At 50.4% G+C, this 21,883-nt stretch overlaps 1 protein-coding gene across 1 annotated transcript; it reads left to right on the forward strand.

The window, feature by feature from the left end:
* Window positions 1-278: 278 nt before the first annotated feature.
* pdcd4a (programmed cell death 4a) lies at window positions 279-21,298 on the forward strand. Its single transcript, XM_084454526.1, has 12 exons — window positions 279-500; window positions 606-698; window positions 7,344-7,655; window positions 8,487-8,584; window positions 13,190-13,303; window positions 14,040-14,261; window positions 14,562-14,659; window positions 15,527-15,641; window positions 18,179-18,286; window positions 18,872-18,985; window positions 19,197-19,336; window positions 19,592-21,298. Exons 2-12 carry the CDS (start codon window positions 653-655, stop codon window positions 19,641-19,643), a joined length of 1,419 nt encoding a protein of 472 aa, XP_084310652.1. The 5' UTR covers window positions 279-500; window positions 606-652; the 3' UTR covers window positions 19,644-21,298.
* The last annotated feature ends 585 nt before the right edge of the window (window positions 21,299-21,883 follow it).

Here is a 21,883-nt window from a genome sequence, read left to right on the forward strand (position 1 = left end):
CTGTTTTGAATGCGGTGTCTTTTAAACAGATAAAACGCTGCCTCATGGTGAGAGTAAAACGCTGAATTGCAATAAATTGTCTGGATTGTGTGCAAACTCTGGTTTTACTTGGTGTGGAACACTATTGCCTTGGTTGGTCTGTGTATTATCCCGGCGATGTGATTGGACAGAACAGACCAGTTCCTGCCCCCTGTATTATCCACTCCCTGGCCGCGTTTTTCTCCACGTGATTTTACCCAGACCTTCCGAAGTTAAAAACAGACTTTGTTTATCTTGGGTGCTGCTGAAATGCTCTCGGACTAGATTTCTTTTCGCTCATTGTTTTGGTTTTTCGCATGCTCTTTTCAGATTTATTCTGGGAGGAGTGAAGTACTAGCTGCAAAAGCTTATCGGAGAAATTCTTGTTTTGTTCTGCATTTGCAGCTGCTAGCTATTCACTTTACATTTCCATTGGAGATTGACGTTGGCTGTCTAGCACGCGCAAGAGAGCAGACAAGAGGGTGAGCGCTCGTCCAAAGGTCTCAGCCCTCAAAGCTAAATATGTGTCATTTAAATGCACGGTTTGTGTATTTGCACGTCTCAATTGCGATCTGTTTTCTGCACAGACCACACTGCGAGGATTGAGACGGTAAACAGGCATTTAAAGAGCGCCATGGCGACCGAAGTGGAGACATGGACCACCGCTCAACAGAACGACGGTGAGTGGGAAATCCAGGGTAGGATTTTTGGATGCATCCATATTATTTCATTTAAGTCTTTTGAATGAACGGTAAAAGCGTTTTTTTTCGTGCAATTCCACCTTTTGTTTGTGAAGGGCTGGGCTGCAGTTCTAACATACTCCACCATGTGCTCAGACACTTGTGTGCTCTCGAGGCTGTGTTTAAGGGAAAAAAAACAAGTTAATTCGACGCATCTATCTCTGAAAATGTCTGATAATGGAGGTTATTTTCAGAGTGCATTGTTTTCTCCAGTTTTCATGCGTCCTTTGTCTCGCTGTACACGTGTGAGGACGCACCACGTCTTAACCCTTTCATGACCCGTGGTTGGCGATGCATTTGAAGTGCTAGCTCGCTAACGGTAGCTATCGTTGAAGCCTGGCTCCTCTCGTCTGTCCGACCTAGTTACGTTAGCTTGTTAGCTTGCTTACTAGTTCAGTGTGATGCACTTAAGAAAACGAGTATTGTTGCTAACCGCAATGTGAAGTGAATAATAGAATGTAAACGTGTTGGTTTTATTACATTTTAAAATGAGATATCGGCGTTTTCAACTGGTTCTTCGACCTTGTAGTTTTAACATTGTTAAATTTGAATTTGTCGCTCTGGTATCACTAGCTGTATATAATCCTATATTATTGACAGCAGTAACAATATCACGGCAAGGGCCTTGGAAATGCTGCTGTCTGCTGCATGTGTCGAAAGAGGAACTGAATGTTGTTGTTTTCCAACGCCACGCCCCCTCGGATCTGTGCAACGCCACGCCCCCTCGGATCTGTGCAACGTCCTTACAGCCGATTCACAGGCTCGTGAGCGCTTTGCTTATGCAAACATCACATGTAAAACACGGCGTTTAGATTCTGCACAGTTGATTAATGAATGCGTATTGCCCAGACGTACAATCGATATGGAATATTCTTTTATGTAGTATTTTTTTTTTTTCTTCTAATCATTCAGCTTTCATTTGACTAGTACATTATTCACCGTGTATGCATACCATAACGGGATCTTCCATGTGCAGCGAGTGCGTGAACTAGTAGAGCAACTGCGCTTTTACACCAGCCTTTCCGTGGGATAATGAGTGACGTCTGTATCTGCCTATATGGGCCAATAACAATGCATTGCGTAATTCAGTGTTCCCCGTGTACTTAAACGTTACATAAGTGACAAAGATGCCTTAGGTGCAGTATTTATAGTAACCATGAATTACGGGGTCGGTCGCTCAGTGTATCATGACTAGCTGTACATTCAAAGGTCATGGGTGTTGATCAAAACAAGGGTTTTCTTGTGTGTGCAGGTCACCGCCCCCAAAGGTCAATTCACTAATATCATATCCATAGAATGTTCAAATGATGCTGCTAGAGTGAGCGAGGTCACGCGGTATATTTGCAGCCTCTCTCTCTCTCCCTCCCCATCTCTGGAATGTGAATAATGTCGCTCTGCCGGCTGACTGTTTTTGTGTCCAGAGGGGGTGCTCCGCTCCTCTTTGTGAACTCACTTGGCCCCATTCTCAAGAAATGTCTGTCACACTTGACTGGGCCACCCTGGCCTGGTGGCTGCACACCCTCCCTGTCAAAGACGTCTTTGTGTTGGCTGCAGGGAGGGGAAGGAAACAGAAAGGAAAGCACACAAGTGTATCAGGTGTAGATGTCGGTGATGGAGCTCCACTCCACCACAATACAACCTGAGAAACAGCTAGCTTACAGAAACAGGTACAACTGACAATGGAATTGCGGAGTGATTAGTCGACACTTGTGAGAAGCACTGTTTCACCACGGAGCCTAGTTTGACACGGTTATTTTCACAATTATCAGTTTGATTGATGGTCTCCTCCAGAAAGTGATTAGAGCCAGGCAGTATGTCGCCGCTAACTCCTGGGTGAAATATAGGCGAGTACCATGGAACACACACACAGCGCACACACAAGCAAAATGTCAAGCCTGATTTGCTCACGGCCTGCTGAGTACACATAATGTATGTTAAGGTCTCACTCACTCTTTTTTCGTTTACTGCAGTGACCCCCCCCCCCAAACCGACCCCCACCTGCCTCCAATTTGAAATGATGACTAAAACAAGCGTTACGCGGGGGCGAAGGGGTCCTCCAAGCGATATCAATATTTTTTATTTTATCGTTAACGATGGGTAGAGTACGTTTGCAAATTGACAACATCGGCCAAAATCGGAATAGAAAACGAAACGCACGGACGGATCACCGGCCGGGCCCTCCCACTGACCCGCTGATCCCAGATGTTCGTCTGTCTGACAGTTGGGAACGCCTCAGGACGAACACACACACACACACTCTTCTCGCACGTCTCTGAGCGCATCGCGGCAGTGTTGCTTCGCCCCCTCGACCCCAAAGCCGGGCCGGGTGACCTGCCCGGTGGCCCGTCACCTCCGACCAAGCCGCCGTCACTCTGCGCGGGAAGCCGGGTCGGTCCTTCCGGAGGTCGGTGGAAACCTTGCCCCCACTGACCTCGTCTGCAGCCCCCTGGCGAGCAGACGTCCTGCGCAGGCCGGAGGGGGTGGGGGTCGTCCTGGATCCTGTGTCATAGTAGACCACTACAGGGCAGCCCACCCCCCCCCCCCCCCCCACTGGCTGTTTTCGTACAACCTAAGTCCCCGATTGACCCCGATCAAGACAAAGCTGTTAGGAGGATCTTGTTGTCTGGTGTTTGGCGTGTGGGTGGGTCAGGGCTATGGTTAGCCTAGCTAGAAGGACAGGGAACACTTAGAGGTTTGGTTAATCTGCTTTGTCTGAGCGCTGGTGGGTCAGTCTGGTTTAGAGACCTAGAGGAAAGGGGGATGTGTCTGTGATTCAGTGGCTGAGGGGAAGTTGATACACACTCACGCTCAGACGCACAAACCTCTTAAACCTAAACAGTGCTCCAGTTTCAGTTCCCCTTACAGACCATAACACTCACCAGGGCTGCAGTGTGCCTTGCATTACTGAAGCTTTAAAGACATGTGACCACAACACACACACACAGGTATAAAGTTACCTTTTGCTTGTTTGCTAGGTACATCTGGTTTTGCTGCTTTGCAACGCCTGGCTTGGCCGGTGCCCAAATTGAGTCAGTCTCTCTCTCTCACTCTCTCTCTCTCTCTCTCTCTCTCTCTCTCCTTCCTTCACTCCTCTCTTTTTTTCCTGTTTCCAACTGGCTCGGCTTGTTTTTTGGCAGCGTGTCATTGGTCAGTCCCTAATTTACGGCTCTGGCGAGGCATGCGCGCGTGTGTGTGTGTGTGGGAGAGAGACATGGTCAGTTGTTTGGTGTTTGCAGGGCTAGGCAGGAAGTGTTGGGTATAGCAGGCTGCAAGCTGAAGCTTGCACAGATTAAACCAGAGAAGAGAGAGAAGACTCCTCTTTAGGCCCGTGGCACAGAAGTGTGTGTGTGTCCCCCCCCCCCTCGTCAAACTCGTCTTTTTACGACCTGCCTCACAACTGTTGGACCACTTTTCCGACGCGGAACGCCGACTCTGATTGAAACGCATAAGTAGGGATCTGTGGGCTGGAACTGTTTCCTGTCCCTGGAACTGTTTCCTGAACCCCCCCCACACGGATCCTCCAGAGCCTCCGCCCGCCCGGACCCGTTCGCTACCCGGAAGCACGGAAAGGATAAACTGCGTTCTCGCAAACTCTGCGGAGCAGAGCGCGTGACCTGAGCAATTTATTTCGATAACGCCCTCCCCCACCCCCTCGCACCCGGACGGGCGGATTGTCAATAGGAGACCGGTCTGTAGTGTAAAAAATAAAATAACATAAAGGTTGGGGACTGCTGCCCTAGAGCCCTTCCAGGACGCCGACCGTCAACGGTGGTCAAGCAGAGAGAAGCCACTGCGATGGACAGTTGCTCAGTTGCCCCCCCCTGCCCCCTGAAGTCTAGTCCCTGGTGCTGGATCTGTGGCTAGGGTGTCTTCCTCCTCCTCCTCCTCCTCCTGCTGCCAACACACCCTGTAATCTATAGGGCTGTAAGCCCTCTTCAGGCTGCTGTTGGGGCTTCGCGGGAGGGATCTGGGTATTCATTACAAACCCCCCCCACACCCCGGTGGTGGGTCCAACACTGCCATATGTAGTCAGACTCCCTCTCAGTGGTACAGAGGGCACGAGAGGAGGAGGTGCTGGGTTTGTCTCCCCCCCCCCCCCCTACCTCCTGTTACACCCCATTCCAGCGTTCGTCGTTTTGTGTTTTTGAACGTCTCCGCCCCTGCGCGAGGCTGCAGGATCGTTCCAGATTTACGTTTCCTCTCTCTTTCTCTCTCTCTCTCACTCTACTCGACTCTCTCACTCTACTCTACTCTCTCACTCTACTCTCTCACTCTACTCTACTCTCTCACTCTACTCTCTCACTCTACTCTCTCACTCTACTCTACTCTCTCACTCTACTCTCTCACTCTACTCTCTCACTCTACTCTACTCTCTCACTCTACTCTCTCACTCTACTCTCACTCTTTTCTCACTCTACTCTACTCTCTCACTCACTCTACTCTCTCACTCTACTCTACTCTCTCACTCTACTCTCTCACTCTACTCTACTCTCTCACTCTACTCTCTCACTCTACTCTTCTCTCTCACTCTACTCTACTCTTCTCTCTCACTCTACTCTACTCTACTCTACTCTACTCTACTCTACTCTACTCTACTCTACTCTACTCTCTCACTCTACTCTCCTCTACTCTCTCACTCTACTCTCTCACTACTCTCTCCCTCCCTCCACCTGAAGAGCAGGAGGAACCCTGCTGTCCCCCGCTAACAGCCCAACAACGTCTTAATCACTCTGGCAGGACAGGGCGGGGGGAATGGGTCATATCAGCTGAACGCAACCCGTCAAGAGCAGATAGGCGGCCGCAGTCGGTACCATAATCTCCGCCGGCGCGACTCTTGACCCCACCTGATAAAACGGCGCTCCCTTGGGCGCAGCAAAACGGCGCGGGCTGACGAGCAGAAGGTAGAGTCCCACTTCACCCCGTAAAGACGCTTATTTATGGCCGGCGGTTTCTGGGCGTACATGGCAGCGGCAGGCCAGCGTCATAAACGGTGAAAGCCACCGGAGCGCGCTGGCGATTGTGCGGGCGTTGTGCAGACACGCCAGCTTTCTGGCCAGGACAGAGCCATGTGTGAAACGCTTTTTGAGTAGGGCTGGGTATCGATTTGAATTTCAAGATTCGATTCCGATTCACAAGGTTCAGGATCGATTATCACGATTCAATGTCGATTCGGTTAATGTTATTTTTTTTTATTTTTTTTTGCTGTAACCTTAATTACATGACTGCCAAGTTATGCAACACATCAACAGGCCTACTATGGCTGGGTATCGATAGTGATTCCAAAAATGAATGAATGAATCATTGAATGAATGAATGAACTATTCATTCCTTCATGTATTCATTCATTCATTTATCGATTTTTTTAACCCAGCCCTACTTTTGAGGCTGTTGGTGTGTAGCCACCAAGATGGGAGACGCTCCTAACCAACCCGAATTCCTTTCAACGCAAATAGCCGGAAGCGAAAGAGAGTTGCTTAAAAACCCTTACGAGTCTGCTATTCACTGAGCAATATAAACACTTATTTATGTGTTCAGTGTAAAGATTAGACTACGTTCTTCAGTCATAACAACTGTAGGATGTCTCTTTTTTTCCCCACCCTGCTCGTTGTTGTTTTTGTAGCTTTCGCGGGTAAACCACAAGTTTCACTTCTCAACAACAAGCTTGCTATGCTCGAGCTCAACCTCAACAAACGGCTGTCTCATACCTGAATGTCACGGCACTTACAGTAATGTTTTTGTCTTTTTTTGTGGCGGGGGGGTCTCTCTATGAACATTTCCCAAGGACTTGGAAAGTTTCAAATATTTTCTCTTGACTTTCTGACTCAGCGCCGTAATCCCCGTGGTTACCCTTAATCTCGTGGCCATGACCGGGCGCGTTCCTCGCGATGACTTTGAAGAATGTTTCCTCGCCGCTCTCATGGGGAGGTAGACGTGCTGGGAAGATTACTGGAGTTGACAATGCTGCCCTTTTACCAGCCTGGCACAGGATTCACACAGCCTAGTCAGTGACTCCTGCGTGTGAACTGTTCATATTGGTACATCGATATCAACGGACACCCCTGTCCCTCTCCTCTCTGTCCCTCTCCTCCCTGTCCCTCTCCTCTCCTCCCTGTCCCTCTCCTCTCCTCCCTGTCCCTCTCATCCCTGCCTGTCCCTCTCCTCCCTCCCTGTCCCTCTCCTCCCTGTCCCTCTCCTCCCTGCCTGTCCCTCTCCTCCCTGTCCCTCTCCTCCCTCCCTGTCCCTCTCCTCCCTGCCTGTCCCTCTCCTCCCTCCCTGTCCCTCTACTCCCTGCCTGTCCCTCTCCTCCCTGCCTGTCCCTCTCCTCCCTGCCTGTCCCTCTCCTCCCTGTCCCTCTCCTCCCTCCCTGTCCCTCTCCTCTCTGTCCCTCTCCTCCCTGCCTGTCCCTCTCCTCCCTGTCCCTCTCCTCTCTGTCCCTCTCCTCCCTGCCTGTCCCTCTCCTCCCTGTCCCTCTCCTCTCTGTCCCTCTCCTCTCCTCCCTGTCCCTCTCCTCTCCTGCCTGTCCCTCTCCTCCCTCCCTGTCCCTCTCCTCCCTGTCCCTCTCCTCCCTCCCTGTCCGCCACGCAGGGGTGTTCTCCTTCGAGGGCGACCTGGCAGAGAGGGACCGCTCGTACGTCGACGAGGACGACGGCCTGATCGAGGCTGAGGTGAACGGTAACTGGACGCCCCAGGAGAAGGCGCTGCACGAGGCGCGGCTGAAGGCCAAGGCCAAGCGGCGCCTGCGCAAGTCCTCGTCCCGCAACTCCACCAGCGACTCGTTCTCCGAGTTCATGCCTGGGGCGCTGGGCGCAGCCGACCCGCACAGCCCCAAGGGCACCAAGGCGGGCCCCAACGACCGCAAGTCCCGGGCGGGCAAGGGCCGAGGCCTGCCCAAGAAAGGTAGGCCGCACGCACGCTACGCTAACCCTGATTTGAAGGCCCATTGCTCCCCCATTGTTAACACCAGGTTATATGCTATAGCAATGAATAGGCTATGCTATGTTGTCAGTGCTAGTATGGGTGGTGGTGATTGTTTTGTGTACGTGAGACACGTTAGGGGGACTCTTAACGACTCTTAAGCAGGACGCTACCCTTGTTGAGCTTTATGACCTTTATTTAAAACGGGGTTGGTCTTTTGAGACCTAGGTCAGTTTTACAAAAGACGCCATGTGAACAGGATAGAAAAGATAGGGGAGGTAGTATTTTATTGATCCCCGATGGGAAATTACAGAGAAACAGTACAGTAGGGATATACAATAACTTGCCTTTATACGCTTATTTCCCGTGGCTGCCATATGGGTTGAGTCTGACGTAATCAGGTGGGAGAATGCGGAAGTGCCCGTTGACTCCAATGTTAAAAGTTCATTATAAAAACACCACTTCAAGAACCAAAATAGTCAAAATACCAGGCTGAATACACTAACGGAATTGCAAACTCATCATTACCAGACTCTGATTGTTTTCCCTGCCATAGTTTTCGCGTTTGGAAATACATGGAAGTGAATGAGCCATAGTGAGCCGTCAGCTGCATTCACTTCCATGTATTTCCAAATGCGAAAACAACGGCAGTTAAAAACAATCGAGTTCAGTAATGTTGAGTCAGACTCGACCAATATGGCAGCCACAGGAAATAAGCGTATTAAGGCGTGAGATTGTCCTCGCCGCGTCAGAATCTGTCAGCACGGCCTGCGGCTCGCAGCGGGCTGACCTCTGGCATCTCTCGCCCCGCAGGCGGCGCCGGCGGCAAAGGCGTGTGGGGAGCAGCGGGGATGGTCTACGAGGACGAGGAGCCCGACGCCAGGGACCCCAACTACGACGAGTCTAAACAGGTGTGTGTTTGTGTGCGCTAGAGACGGAGTGAAAATTTCATATCATGATTATAGTGACCAAAATGATCATGGTTATCAGTATTATCGCGGTATTGTAAAATGTGCTGAAAATTTTCTAAAATTACCAATACACATACTGAAATAATTTCACCAAGTTTTATATTGAAAACCACAAATAAAATTAGCAGCACTATGCACTTTTTTGCATTAACATTAAAATAATGTGTCTTTGATAGGCCTAAAGATTTGCCTGCTCGACTAGAAGTCCTCATTTCAAGCTACTAGTCGACTAGTCGTTCCTTTATTATTATTATACATATAACCTTACCATACACACGGAGCGAGCGGTAGATTAAGTCTCAATGTGTCGGCATTCGGCAACACAGCAAGGAGACTGAACAACATTTTATTACTCATTCATTTAAACACAGTCATATAGCACAACAAACTAACACAGAAAACAAAAGTAGCCCACACACATTTCATTTTTCACAACAGCCGAGCGATCAGTGAAGAAACAAAAAATAAAGGGGAGCTACATGAGAACTCAATTTTCTGAGGTCAGAATGCAAACGAAAATGTAGCTGGCTTATTATAGGCTATACGCACATTTCTTATAAGAGGCCGAACGAATGAGAACGATGAAAAGAATTAGGCCAGGTTGGCTTCTCGCCAGGCCCGGCCTGTGCATTTATGCCGCTCTAGGCGAAAAGCAGTTATGCCGCTCTCTATATTAGCAACGTAGGCCTACCATACCGGCAACAACACAAAGGTCAATATAAAGCGAAAAACCAGCAACAATACACAAACACCAATATGCCATACATATGCCTTATAGGTGCTCTGTGTCAACAATATTAGCTTCAGTATGCATGACGCAATATGCGGGATCCATAGAAATAACACCAATGTCTGCATAATAAATATAACCTGGTTACAAATTATTTACAGCACAGCTATTTTCCAAATAATCCAATTTCAGCTCCTCAAGCTAAATACCAGTGCACCTCTCCTATGTGCGTAAAACAAACACATACACATGTGCGCATTTGCGCAAGCACATTATATCAGCAGATTCTCCAACTAAATAATACCAGTGTAAATCTCAGTCCTATACCACTTTATCATGTACGTAAAACACACACACGCATGAATGTGCGCATGTGCGCAAGCAGTTTAAACGACGAGAGAGCAAATGAAGATTAGTTTCATATTTATGATTAGCCTCATATTTATGATTAGCCTACCTTTCAGAAGCGGCACGACGTGCCTTCATCGCAGTGAAGGTCAATTCCACGCTCGACTTCGGTTCTCTGTGCCAGTTCTTGTTCTATGGAGAGCGTTGCAAGTCCATTTCAGTCAGTCCTTTGTCATTGTACTACGAAGGTCGTTTTTTATTAGTTTCAACTTTGAGAAACTGCGTTCTCCAGAAGCCGGAGTAAACTCCGCAAAAAGTTGCTTGTGAACTTGACGGTAGATCTGGTCCTGGAGGCAGGCTAACGTTAGCATCTGCTCTCGTCATGGTGCTGCTAGTGCTACAGCTAGCATGCTGTTTCTTCTTGTGGACAAATGCCTGTAGTTGGTAGTTTGGCTCCTCAATCTCCTGACATTGTGGGCTTGACGGTAGATTTGAAGGCGGCCTGTCTGCTCCGATGCTCAAGCTAGCACCTGCTGCTTCTTCTGGAGCAACGGAGGTAGTTGTGCTAATGTTAGTGCTAGCAGTCTCTTGGTTCGGTGGTGGATTTGAAGAAGGTGCGTCATCCTTGCTACTCCCGGTGGGATCAATATATTTAAACAACGAACCCCTCTGTTTTTGGAGTGCTTGGTCCTTCAATAGTATCTTTTTTTGTAGTCGCTGCCAGATAATTTTGCTCATTTGGACAACATGCTTCCATTTTCCCTCAGTCAAGGCTCGTGAGAGCTGGGGGCGGGAAGCGGCGGCAGGTGCAGTCAATTATGCAGCTCAACCATTGACGCGCCTAGATTTTTATTTATTTTTTATTAAAAATTGGCCCTTGGTTGGCTCACATGTTGCCGCCCTTGCCAAAGTGCCGCTCTAGGCAATTGCCTAGTCCGTCTATACATACGGGCCGGCCCTGGACATTGTTATCCCAAGGGTTTTTTTTCTTTCTGCGACTAAGCGACTAATGAAAACTTGCTCGACTAGGACTCTTCTCGTCGACTAACGTTAAGTCGACTATTGGGGGGCAGCCCTAGTCTTTGAGACTGTTGCTAGCTTTGGTTGATGCTGGACAGTATTTACAGTGAGTTTTTCAAAAGCGGGGCAATCAAGCACGCTTTTAATCATAAAATTATCACGATAAATGTTATCAAATTTAATCACAGTCTATCATTATACAGGTTATTGTTGCATCCCTAGTGTGCGCGCGAGATTGTATGTTGTTATTACAGCCGGTGTGTGCGTTTGCATGCATGTGTGTGTGTGGTTGTGTGCCTGTAGTGCATCCGAATAACAGCGAGGCCACGGCGTTCCATCTAAATAGGCCCCGCCCCCCTCCGCTGTCCCCCGTTAGACCCAGAGGACGCAAAACACAAACCAGGCCGTGCCCTCGCCACCTGTTTCAGCCTCTACGCCGTCACCACGGCAACAGCAGCACTTGTTTTCATCCCCGCCGCGAGCGACTGAGCGGGCCCTAACCCTCTCACCCCCTCTCGCCCGTCTCTGGTCCCGGCCCGGCTGTTTTGAGTGGCTTTTGTTCTGAAGCGGCCCAGTCATCACAATGCACTCGGTGGCGCTGGATCCACGGGACGCCCCAGAAATAAAGCTGCTGATGCGGTTCGCGGGGGCGGGGTCAGACGAGGGCCCGTGAGTGAATAGCGCCAGCACCCCCCCCCCCCCCAGCTGGGCAGCACACGCTCCGGTCCGACGCATATTGTGCCCGGTTGACAAACAAACGCGTTGAACGGCCGTTTACTCCGGCCTGTAGTGAACCGCACAGCTATGAACTGTCTCTTTGTCTCGCCATCAATGGAAGTGTTTGGGGGGTTTGGCAGACTAGTTTGTTTATGCTGGCACTGGAGTACCTCCAAATGAGTAGATTATGCTACGATGTCTCGTTGTATTGTATTTATTTGTCGTTTTTTTTATTGCTATGAATGTGCTAATTTTCAGCTGGTTTTTCTGTGGATATTGACAGGCAGGAACTGTATTGTTCGAGTCTCGTCCGTACCGATGGGTTCAGGAGTCATTCAGCCATCATCATCATCATCATCATCGAGCCACAGTAATACCAGGCTGAAGCTCCCCTCAGAACGGGGGCAAGGCCACAGTCTGGCAGTTCCCGCTCCCAGATGGCTCGCTCCCGTCACAATCTAGAAGCGCTTTCAACCTTTTACCAACGCCATCGACCCGACTCGGAAGGCCGCGCTTGTTTGTCTACTCGTGAGGTCACCCTGACCGCGGGGTGGGAAACGAGCGTCTGTGGAGGCCGAGCGTCCGGCAGATAAAAGATAAGGGCTACGAGTCAGACATGGGCCCACTGCGCCGTTTGGCCTTGAGCGCCACCGTTCCCCAGACTGGTGGAAGAGTGCCAGGATGTGGCCAGGTGGCGACCACAGCAGGGCGGACACGCAATGGCGCGCAACAGGGCGGGGGGGGGGGGGCAGTACTGAGGAGCGTGCTGACTCAGGGGGTTTGGGTATGGAACCGATGCAAGCCGTCCAGGCACTGCCCAGGGGCTTGATGCTGACGATGACCATTATGGTCCTTCCCTGGATCCTTTCCTACCTCCCTCCCTGCGTCCTTCCCCCCCTCATACCTGCCCACTAGAAGGAAGGAAGGGAGGAATTGAGGAAGGGAGCCATGGAGGAGGGGCTCGTCGTCTGACCTGCGTGGCCACAGGAAGCCCCGGGGGTCGATCGAGCTCTCGTTTTTCGTCCCTCCCTGACGCCTTCCCCCCCTCCCCGCCCCTCCTATCAAGGAGCTCTCCTCGCCACGGGGAGGCGAAAACAGGAAAGTGAGTCGGCGTGTTTTGGGCGCTTGCCGAACCCCCTTGCCCGGTCTCCCCTCGCCTCCCCAGTGATATTCTCGCACGAGAACGGGGGCTCTCTCTCTCTCTTTCTTTCTTTCTTTTTTCCCTCCCAGCTCGGGTCAAAACAATGGTGCTTTGAAACGCGGTGCCCTCTGGTTTCCTCCAGGCACTGCCGCGCTCCAGGAAGCCGGGTCCCTCTCGTCTCTCTCCGAAAACCGAGCGGCGGGCTCCCCTGGCCCCGCTTGCATTGTTCACCCGAGACCTTTCAGCGAGGCTGGCGGGGGCCGTGTATCGGTGTGCGGAATATGCTTTCAGCGACGCTCGTGTGACACGGTCTATTGTATATATACAAGGGTGTGTGTGTGCGCGGGCGTTTTTTTTTTTTTTGCGTGTAGCGTTTGTCATCTGGAACTTGATCACGCGACACGTCAAGATATGACAGATGTCATAAAGAACACAATGTCTCATAAAGAGACAATCTTGAAATAAACATCACTGTCACCATTCCTAAGTGATGACTAATAGTTAAATGATTAATAAGCACCACATGTAAGTGGCTTATTTGTATGGAAATGCATAATGTGTGTGTGTGTGTGTGTGTGTGTGTTAAAAGGGAGACACGGTGTACGCTACAGTTGTACCAGAGGTGGACGAGCGGGAGCTTGAGAAGACCGTCAACCCCATCGTGAAGGAGTACTTTGAACATGGAGACACAAAAGAGGTCCAGGTAAGCAGCCTGTCCGCACGGGCCACCTCTTCACCACTTATTTGGTGTGTGTGTGTGTGTGTGTGTGTGTGTGTGTGTACACACACCCTATGATCTACAATCTTATTTTGTGTGAATATACAGTATATACCCCACGATGAACAATCTTAGTTTGTGTATATATAGACAGTATATAACCCACGATGGACCATCATAGCTTGTGTGTATGCACACAGTATATAACCCACGATGTAAATAACCCACGATGTACAATCTACAATCTTAATTCGTGTATACACACACAGTATATAACCCACCATGTACAATCTTAATTCGTGTATACACACACAGTATACAACCCACCATGTACAATCTTAATTCGTGTATACTCACACAGTTTATAACACACACAGTATATAACCCACCATGTACAATCTTAATTTGTGTATACTCACACAGTATATAACACACACAGTATACAACCCACCATGTACAATCTTAATTCGTGTATACTCACACAGTTTATAACACACACAGTATATAACCCACCATGTACAATCTTAATTCGTGTATACTCACACAGTATATAACACACACAGTATACAACCCACCATGTACAATCTACAATCTTAATTCGTGTATACACACAGTATATAACCCACCATGTACAATCTTAATTCGTGTATACTCACACAGTATATAACACACACACTATATAACCCACCATGTACGATGTTGTCGGGCGTTCCTCCCTCAGATGCTGCTGCAGGGCCTGAACCTGGGCCACCACAAGTTCGAGTTCTCGTCCCTGGCCGTGTCCCTGTCCCTGGAGGGGAAGGCCAGCCACCGCGAGCTGACCTCCCGGCTGCTGTCCGACCTGTCCGGCAAGGTCCTGTCCCAGGGCGACATGGCGCGCGCCTTCGACAAGACCCTCCGCGAGCTGCCCGACCTCATCCTGGACACGCCCGAGGCGCCGCAGGTAGGCGCGCACGCGATGTAAAACCATATAGGCAGAGCTTTTTGGGGGGGGGCTCTGGGGGAGGGAGTCAGGGAGTTCAGTCCCTACTTGAGCTGTTCATTCTTGGCTCAACAAGAACGGTTCACGTCAAGTCCACCCTCGTTTACTTTTCTAGATGCAGACCAGTAAAGGAGAACTGGGTTCTCTCATTGTTAGCCGTTACTCGATAGTGATGTGCCAAAAAAAAAGTGTGGGAAGGTGCATGTGCTAAATAAAGATGTACTGACCCACTTCTCTCTCTCTCTCTATCTATCTGTCCAGATGCTGGGCCAGTTTATCGCCAGAGCCATAGCGGACCACGCCCTCCCCATGGCCTTCCTGGGTCGCTACAAGGGCAAGGTGGCCTGCGACCACGCCAGGTAAAGAGGGGGGGGGTCTGTGGGGGGGGGGGGTCTAGGGGGCCCAAGTTCAAGGGAGGTCGGGACGTCAGAAATGTGTGCGCTTTCCATGGGCACTCCCGGCACCGACCAAGACGTGCCAGCATGGTGGAGGACACGCTAGCCCCCGCCGCGCTAGCCCCCGCCACGCTAGCCCCCGCCGCGCTAGCCCCCGCCCCTCAGTTTTACAGCTTCCCTCCACCAGCGTGCGGTGAGACCCGAGTGTCGCGCTAAGCTCACCTGCAGATCCCCCCATGGATATCTAGTGGAGAAAAACAAACAAACAACCGAGGCAATGCAGCCCGAAGCGGTTCAGTTCTCTCTGCCTCTCGGTTGCCGTTTCACTGCCGGATGAATGGTCGGAGGACCGCCCCGATAAGGATGCGGAGTCGATGTTTATCCTGTCATGTCCCCGGGCCAGACAACTGTCAACCCCCCCCCCCACCCCCTCCCCCTCCATGGCAACTGAAAGATCACAGTTCACACGTGGTTACAGACACATGCTGTGTTTTGTTGTTTGCTTTGTCTCTGTCTCTCTCTCTCTCTCTCTCTCTCTCTCTCTCTCTCTCTCTCTTCCCCCCCCCCTCCCTCTCTCTCTCTATTGTCTCTCGTTTCCCGGGACGTGTCACTCCCAACTGAGAATGCAAATATCATGTGACCGAATTGACTGTCATCCAGAGAAACCTTAATCTTATTCATCATCCCTCCCAGGTCTCCCGTCACCACTGGCGGACGTGTTAGACTATAACTTTCTGTGGTTGGTTGGTTGTTGGCGGACGTGGCTGGCTGGTTGGTTGGTTGTTGGTCGTCCTAACGGCGGCGTGCTGTCGCTCTCCCCCCCCCCTCCAGGGCGGCGCTGGACCGCGCGGCCGTGCTTCTCTCCATGAAGAGGGAGATGGTGCGCCTCGACAACGTCTGGGGAGTGGGCGGCGGCCTCCGGCCCGTCAAACACCTCGTGAGAGAGGTAAGGCCCTGGGCAAAAAGGGGGCGGGGCTCGCCTGCCAGTCACCCACCCAGCGGGCGGGTAGCCAGTCAGACAAGACAGGACAGTGTTGCGTCAGCTCGCGAACGGAACAACAGCGCAGGAGACTTTGCTAGGCGTCTCTCGCAAGGGTCAGGGGTCGTGATCGCGAAGGCCGTCGCCTCAAAAGATACCAAGAGGACGCCAACGCCTTGTTTGCAGTAAACAACCGATGATAATCTTCAGGAGCTTATGATAAACGGATGGGTGCTTTATTAATCCCCCGTGGGGAAAGTCATCTGTTGCAGCTAAAACAAGACACAAACAACGACAGAAAAACACTAAAACACAACAAGACGGTACCAGTACAAACAATAATAACAGTAAAACACCAAAAACATTATCCAACTATCCATCTAACCCCTAACCCACAGTAAAAGACGTCAGTAAACACAGTAAAAGGGCAGTTAAAACATAAACTTCAACTAAGTCATTAAGCCATCACACGCCCAGCTGGCTCAGGTCGACGGGGGTCGGGGGAAGGCGTTCTAGAGTCTGTTGGCCGAGGACGTCAGGAGAGCACGGCGGCAGGATCGCTACGCTACCGAAGGCGCTCCCCTGCCTGACCACAGTGTTTACGGTAAGGGGTCACACCCGAACGCCGCTGACTTGGCTGCGGAGGCAGGATCGGGTGCCCCCCTCCCCCCCCTCCTCCTCCTCCTCTCTGCTCTTGCATAACATGGCAACAGAAGGCAGGAGTGCAGGCTGGGAGCAGAGCCACGGGCCGGCCCCGCGCTAACAGCTCGTCAGCAGCACTCCAACCTGGAACAAAGAGGCAGACACACCCTGGCCTCAGACTGACACACACACACAGGTGGGCAGCAGGGTACAGGTGTGTTTGCGCGGATTTTAAAGGTCATGGAATGATGCCTGAAGTAAATGGATGAGCAGTCGTCCACTTAAGTGTGTGTGTGTGTGTGTGTGTGTTGGAGGGGGGTCTGGAATGAGACAGCAATATCGCATCCCGTCCTCCGTCTCTGTAAACCAAGAGTTGTCCTTCTGTGCAGCCTTTAGTCTCTACTTGGTGTTACACTGTCTCTCCCTCTCTCTCTCTCTCTCTCTCTCTCTCTCTCTCTCTCTCTCTCTCTCTCTCTCTCTCTCCCTCTCTCTCTCTCTCTCCCCCTCCCTGGCTCTCATCCTCTAGCTCTGACTGTGCTCTAAGTTGGGAGTCGGCTCACGTGCCGAGACACCCAGAGCCAACATCCTCTTGGGCGCTTAAAAACAGGTCTTGCGTTTCTGTCTCGGAGCGACGAGCGTTCGTCACATGACCCTTCCAGACGTCCCCGGGTTACCTCTCCGGTGTTCCACGGTGCCGAGGAGACGAGGCAACGTGCAGAAAGAAATCCATCCCTTCGCGGATCGTCTCGTCCCGGCCAGTCTACAGCGGGGGGGGGGGGGGGGGTCGACGCAAGAGTCCCGGACTGAAGCCGGGGCGATCGAAGAGCCCTCCTCCTCCCGGCTGATCTGATCAGAGCTTTTCGCAAGCGCCCCCCCCCCCTTCTCTCTCTTTCTCGATCCTCTCCCGTCCCGTCAGGGGACAGAGGCAGCAAGTGCCTTCCGGGGACTCGGTCACTCAGGCCTGTGTTTTAGAGTCGGCCGCCGCCCCGGTGGGCGTGAAGCACATGAGAGTACACACACACACACACACACACACGTGTGCGTGCGTGTGTTTATTGTCTGTGAGAAGGTCTCAGGTGAGCATTTCACCGTACACAGTAACTGTATCTTGAGCGTTATGACCAACGTCTTTGGATCCTTCACCCACTACATTCCAATGGAGATTGCTACCGACTCTCTTACAGGAACCACGGTGAGAACCACGCTGGTTTTCCGCTACATCTGAAAATGATCCAGAAATCCCCCCTGTGACAAAAGGAAATTGTCTCCGAGTCGGTCCAGCCCCCAAACTCAGCGGTCTGGCGTTTTGCATTTCTCACACACCAAAAGGTTAGCCGGACAGAAACCCAAGAAGGGCCGCACACAGAACTGACATTGTTTGGGAAATCAAATCCAGATTGGATCCGTTTGTCCCGCCAGGCGTCGGGCTTCCCGAGGCCTCGTTCTGATTTACGACTTCCCGGCCATCGGGAACTGAACGCGCCGCAGCGGAGCAGAGGGGAGGGTCTTCGGGGAGCGACCGCCGACGTATGCGCCGGTAGACACAAGTGGTCGTCCGTAGCGGGAGTCCATCTTGGATGGTTCCTGTGACCTTGATTGAGGAATGTGCTGAGGATGTCTTGGAATGGGGGGGGGGGGGAGACTAAGCTTTCAGTCAAAGCATTACAATAAGAAGAAAGCCTAAAGGCAGAATATGGAGTCACTGAGGGGGCAGGCTGTGCCTTCAGTTGATATAGAACACCTGTGCATCGTTAAACAAGGGGGTAGAGACTTTTATTTTGAAGGGTTTTCTTTTTTTACGTTTTCTGTATTATTGTTTTTCTCCCTTGCTCATTGTTGTTGTTGTCGTTGTTGTATTCCAGATGAACCTACTGCTGAAGGAGTACCTGGTGTCAGGAGATGTGGCCGAGGCAGAACATTGTCTGAGGGACCTGGAAGTACCTCACTTCCACCACGAGCTGGTCTATGAGGTAGCTACACCCTGCCTGGACCTGACACCCTGCCTGGACCTGCGCAAGACTGCTGCCAGCAGCTGGACCTTAACCCTTTGGAAATATTCCAACATAACCTTAATAATAAAAGTTTTTTTTATGAACGCGAAATTGAGCAATAGAGCCGTATGTCAGGTGATATCTAAAAATACACCTGTGATATGAGATTGTTCTTTTGCACAAGGCCACAAATCTAACACGATAGTACTGTAATGCATGGAGATGGTGTATTACATCATACATTAATTCAGTAGTTGTATCCTAGATACTAAATGCAAATTCACCTGTTCAGTAAGAGCAGTATTGTAATGTTGATGCCATTGATCATCAAACCAGTACTGCCCCCCGGTGGTTTGATAGGAAACTGAACTCTGGTAAACGTCACTGGGTTTTAACTAGGCAATCATGTACTCTCTTTCTATACATTTTGTGAGTTAACTGTGAGTTGCTTCAGCGTTTTGTTTTCCTATTGCATGTGGATAGAGCTCTAGTGTTGGCGCTAATCTGTTAGCACATTTGAGGCTAATAAAATACCCCCTTTCTGCTGCTGTCTCCGGTGTCCAGGCGGTGATCATGGTGCTGGAGTCTAAAGAAGGGGACAAGGCCATCCAGATGATGGTCAAGCTGCTCCAGGCCTTCTGGAAGTCCTGCCTCATTACTCTGGACCAGATGAACAGGGTCAGTCACCCCCCCGCCCCCCTCCTCAAAGAGTGAAATGGTGTTTCTGAGACGCCCAGTCGTGAAAACGTTCAAAATAAACGCAGCCTACAACTTGTGCGGGTGTTTCGGTAGGCCGACCAATGAAATGCAGCCCTGTCGCCGAGTCACTCCGGCTACCGCCATCATCATCATCCTCATCTACCTCCATGTGCCCCCCCCCCCCCGGCAGGGTTTCCAGCGCGTGTACGACGAGCTCCCAGAGGTCACCCTGGATGTGCCCCACGCCCCCTCCATCATGGAGGGCCTAGTGGACCTGTGCTACCAGGAGTCAGTCATCACCAAGCAGCTGAGAGACGCCTGTCCCTCCAGGTCAGCAGTCCCTTTTCGTTCCCGCCTCCTAAACCTCAGATCTGGGCGTGACTGGACGGGTGGCGGCGCGTGGATTCTCCCCATCGCTGTTACCCGTCCAGTCATGTCAGATCAGAGATTTTTTCCTGAGGTTGTTGATCAAATTACACCTTTTTTTCACTTCACACAATTCACAGACTGTGTCACCGGCTCTGACGAGCGTTGTCTAAACCGAATGCTGTAACCTAATCTGCCAACTTTGTTTCTGTCCACCAGGGGGCGCAAGCGCTTTGTGAGCGAGGGGGACGGGGGATTGATCAAGCACTAGTGTGGAGGAGGGGGAGGCTGACGGTGTGTCTATCACCCACTCCCCCCCCCCCCCCACACACACACACCCTTCTCCTCTCTGCCTCCACAAAGCACGCCTGAGGCTGGGCAGGCGGTCCGAATCCCCTGCTCTACCCCGTGACCCTCCGCCATCACCACCCACCCACTCACACACACACACACACACACACACACACCATTTACATCAGGTGGAGAAGGACCGAAAAGGCAGGCCCAGGCGTTCAGCTATTCTCGTCTTTCTTTTTTTTGTTTTTCTCCTTTTTTTTTTTTTTTTTTTTTCTGGGCTTGGTGTGCCTTCTCCTTGACTCCTTCAGTTTGCTCTGTTAAAGTCTGGGTTGATTCCTGGAGTCAAGGCCTCTGAAGAAAATAGGGAGGGTCACTTAAGATTTAAGATGGCGTCTGAGTCTGATATGGTTGATGTCTGCTGCTGGGCATGAGGGTTAATTTTGCTTCTGTTGCTTTGCTAGACCAGTCAGCTCTGTAATTACATTTCTATTTTTTTCTGCTTTGCATGTATAACGCTTAAGAAAAACAATACAAAAGAAAAAAAAGAGAAAAACAATTAAAATGTCACAAAAAAAATGGGGAAAAAACGACAGCATACTGCGTTGCCAGCAAGCACTAGTAACCAAACGCTCTTTTGGAATATGGACCTCAGCGTTTTCTTTCGCAATGTGTTTTTTGTTGATCAAAGCTTTATTTGTAATGACAGTTTGACACAGTTCACTGGTTCGTGTTGGTCCTGTGTTGTGTTGCTATGATTATTTTCAGTCCACTCCATGTTCTTACGTCTGTATCTCAGGCAGGATGTTTGTTCACTGTTCAAAGCACAGGTGTGGTCAAAGCAAAAGCCTTCTGGGTACTGGTTGGTCATGTGAATGAAACATGGTTCAGGGCTTGCTTGTTGCGGAAGGCCTCTCCTTCCTACACTTTAAATCTGAGTATTGGAAGTAATTGGGTGTCTCTTATCAAAGCAATGCTCAGGAATTACAGAGCCTTTTGCTGAAGGAATTAAAAGATGAACTGGAATACTTTTCAGGCTTTTGTTGTGTTTTGTGATTTTTTTTCATTTGCCCGCTCCCATTTCTACCCCCTGAAACCTGTGCATTTATTCTTTGGACCCAGGCTGAACCATATGCTGGACTAGAGTACACTTTTTAAGTGGAGGTTTTCTATTCAATGTGGTCTCTAGTCTGGTATTGGGCTTAGTCTGGGTCTGGTGAAACTTGTCACATGTCCCAACACTTATCTAGTGTCTCTCATAGGAGAGGGAGCACTTCAGTGTGTTGCCATGTGTGACCTCACTTCAGTGTCACCCTGTGTGACATCACTTGCTTCCCTCCATTCCTTTTCGGTCACGTCTGATCTATCATGGCTGGATAGGGGAAAGCATGTGCTTTCTCTACTCGGCTGTTACCCATCCGTTCCTATCAGATTGGGGAAATCTTGGAGGGGAAGAGAGGAAAGGTTTCAGACGGGGTCAGAGTCAGGCCTTTATTGGTCTCCGTCTGGCCCATACACAATAACAGGATCACAGCAAAAAATGAATGGAGGGGGTCTGTTAATTGATTCAAAAGATGGCAACAAAACTCCAGTCAGTGTTTCCGCCATAGTTTTTGTTTACGGCGTAGTCATGGGTCAGGGGCGGGCGGGCGGGGAGGGAGTGCGGTTAGCCGTGCTCCCCTGAGAGGAGAGGAGGATGATGGGCAGAGGAGGAGGAGGAGCGGAGGCGACTGACGTCAGCGGCTGCCTGTCAGTCATGACCGTCCGCTCGGAGGCACGTCGTCGTGATGGTCATTCTTCGTTTTTCAAATATCATTTTTCATTATTTGTTGTTTTTAATTACAGCAATCACTGTTTAATGGCATTATCGTCTCAACCTCTCCCATGTCGTCATTCACGTCTCCCTGTCCTTTTACTATTGTGTGGGAGTGGGTGTATAGATGCATCACTGGCTTTGCCTGCTAGTGCTTCATAGTGCACATACAGTACCAGCCTGGGATCAGTATTGATTTAAAGCAACTATTGGCCGAAATTATGCACAAACCTGGAATTTATTTAGCAAACCTGATACTTAAGTAAATCAATAGAGCATTTCATTGTGGTGACATAACACAAATATGTCTACATTGTAAATATCTGATTCATTTGGAGCAACCCTTATAAATCTGTCGTTTTGTAACATTGGAAGTATGAACACAAAACCATATTTGAGCTGTG

The sequence above is a fragment of the Borostomias antarcticus genome, assembly GCF_949987555.1.
Source record: "Borostomias antarcticus genome assembly, chromosome: 20".
NCBI lineage: Eukaryota > Metazoa > Chordata > Actinopteri > Stomiiformes > Stomiidae > Borostomias > Borostomias antarcticus.

Coding starts and splice junctions, on each gene's coding strand:
- pdcd4a (XM_084454526.1), top strand. CDS start 653: ATGGCGACCGAAGTGGAGACATGGACCACCGCTCAACAGAACGACG. Junction 8,585..13,189: donor ACTACGACGAGTCTAAACAG/GTGTGTGTTTGT, acceptor GTGTGTTAAAAG/GGAGACACGGTGTACGCTAC. Junction 13,304..14,039: donor GAGACACAAAAGAGGTCCAG/GTAAGCAGCCTG, acceptor TTCCTCCCTCAG/ATGCTGCTGCAGGGCCTGAA.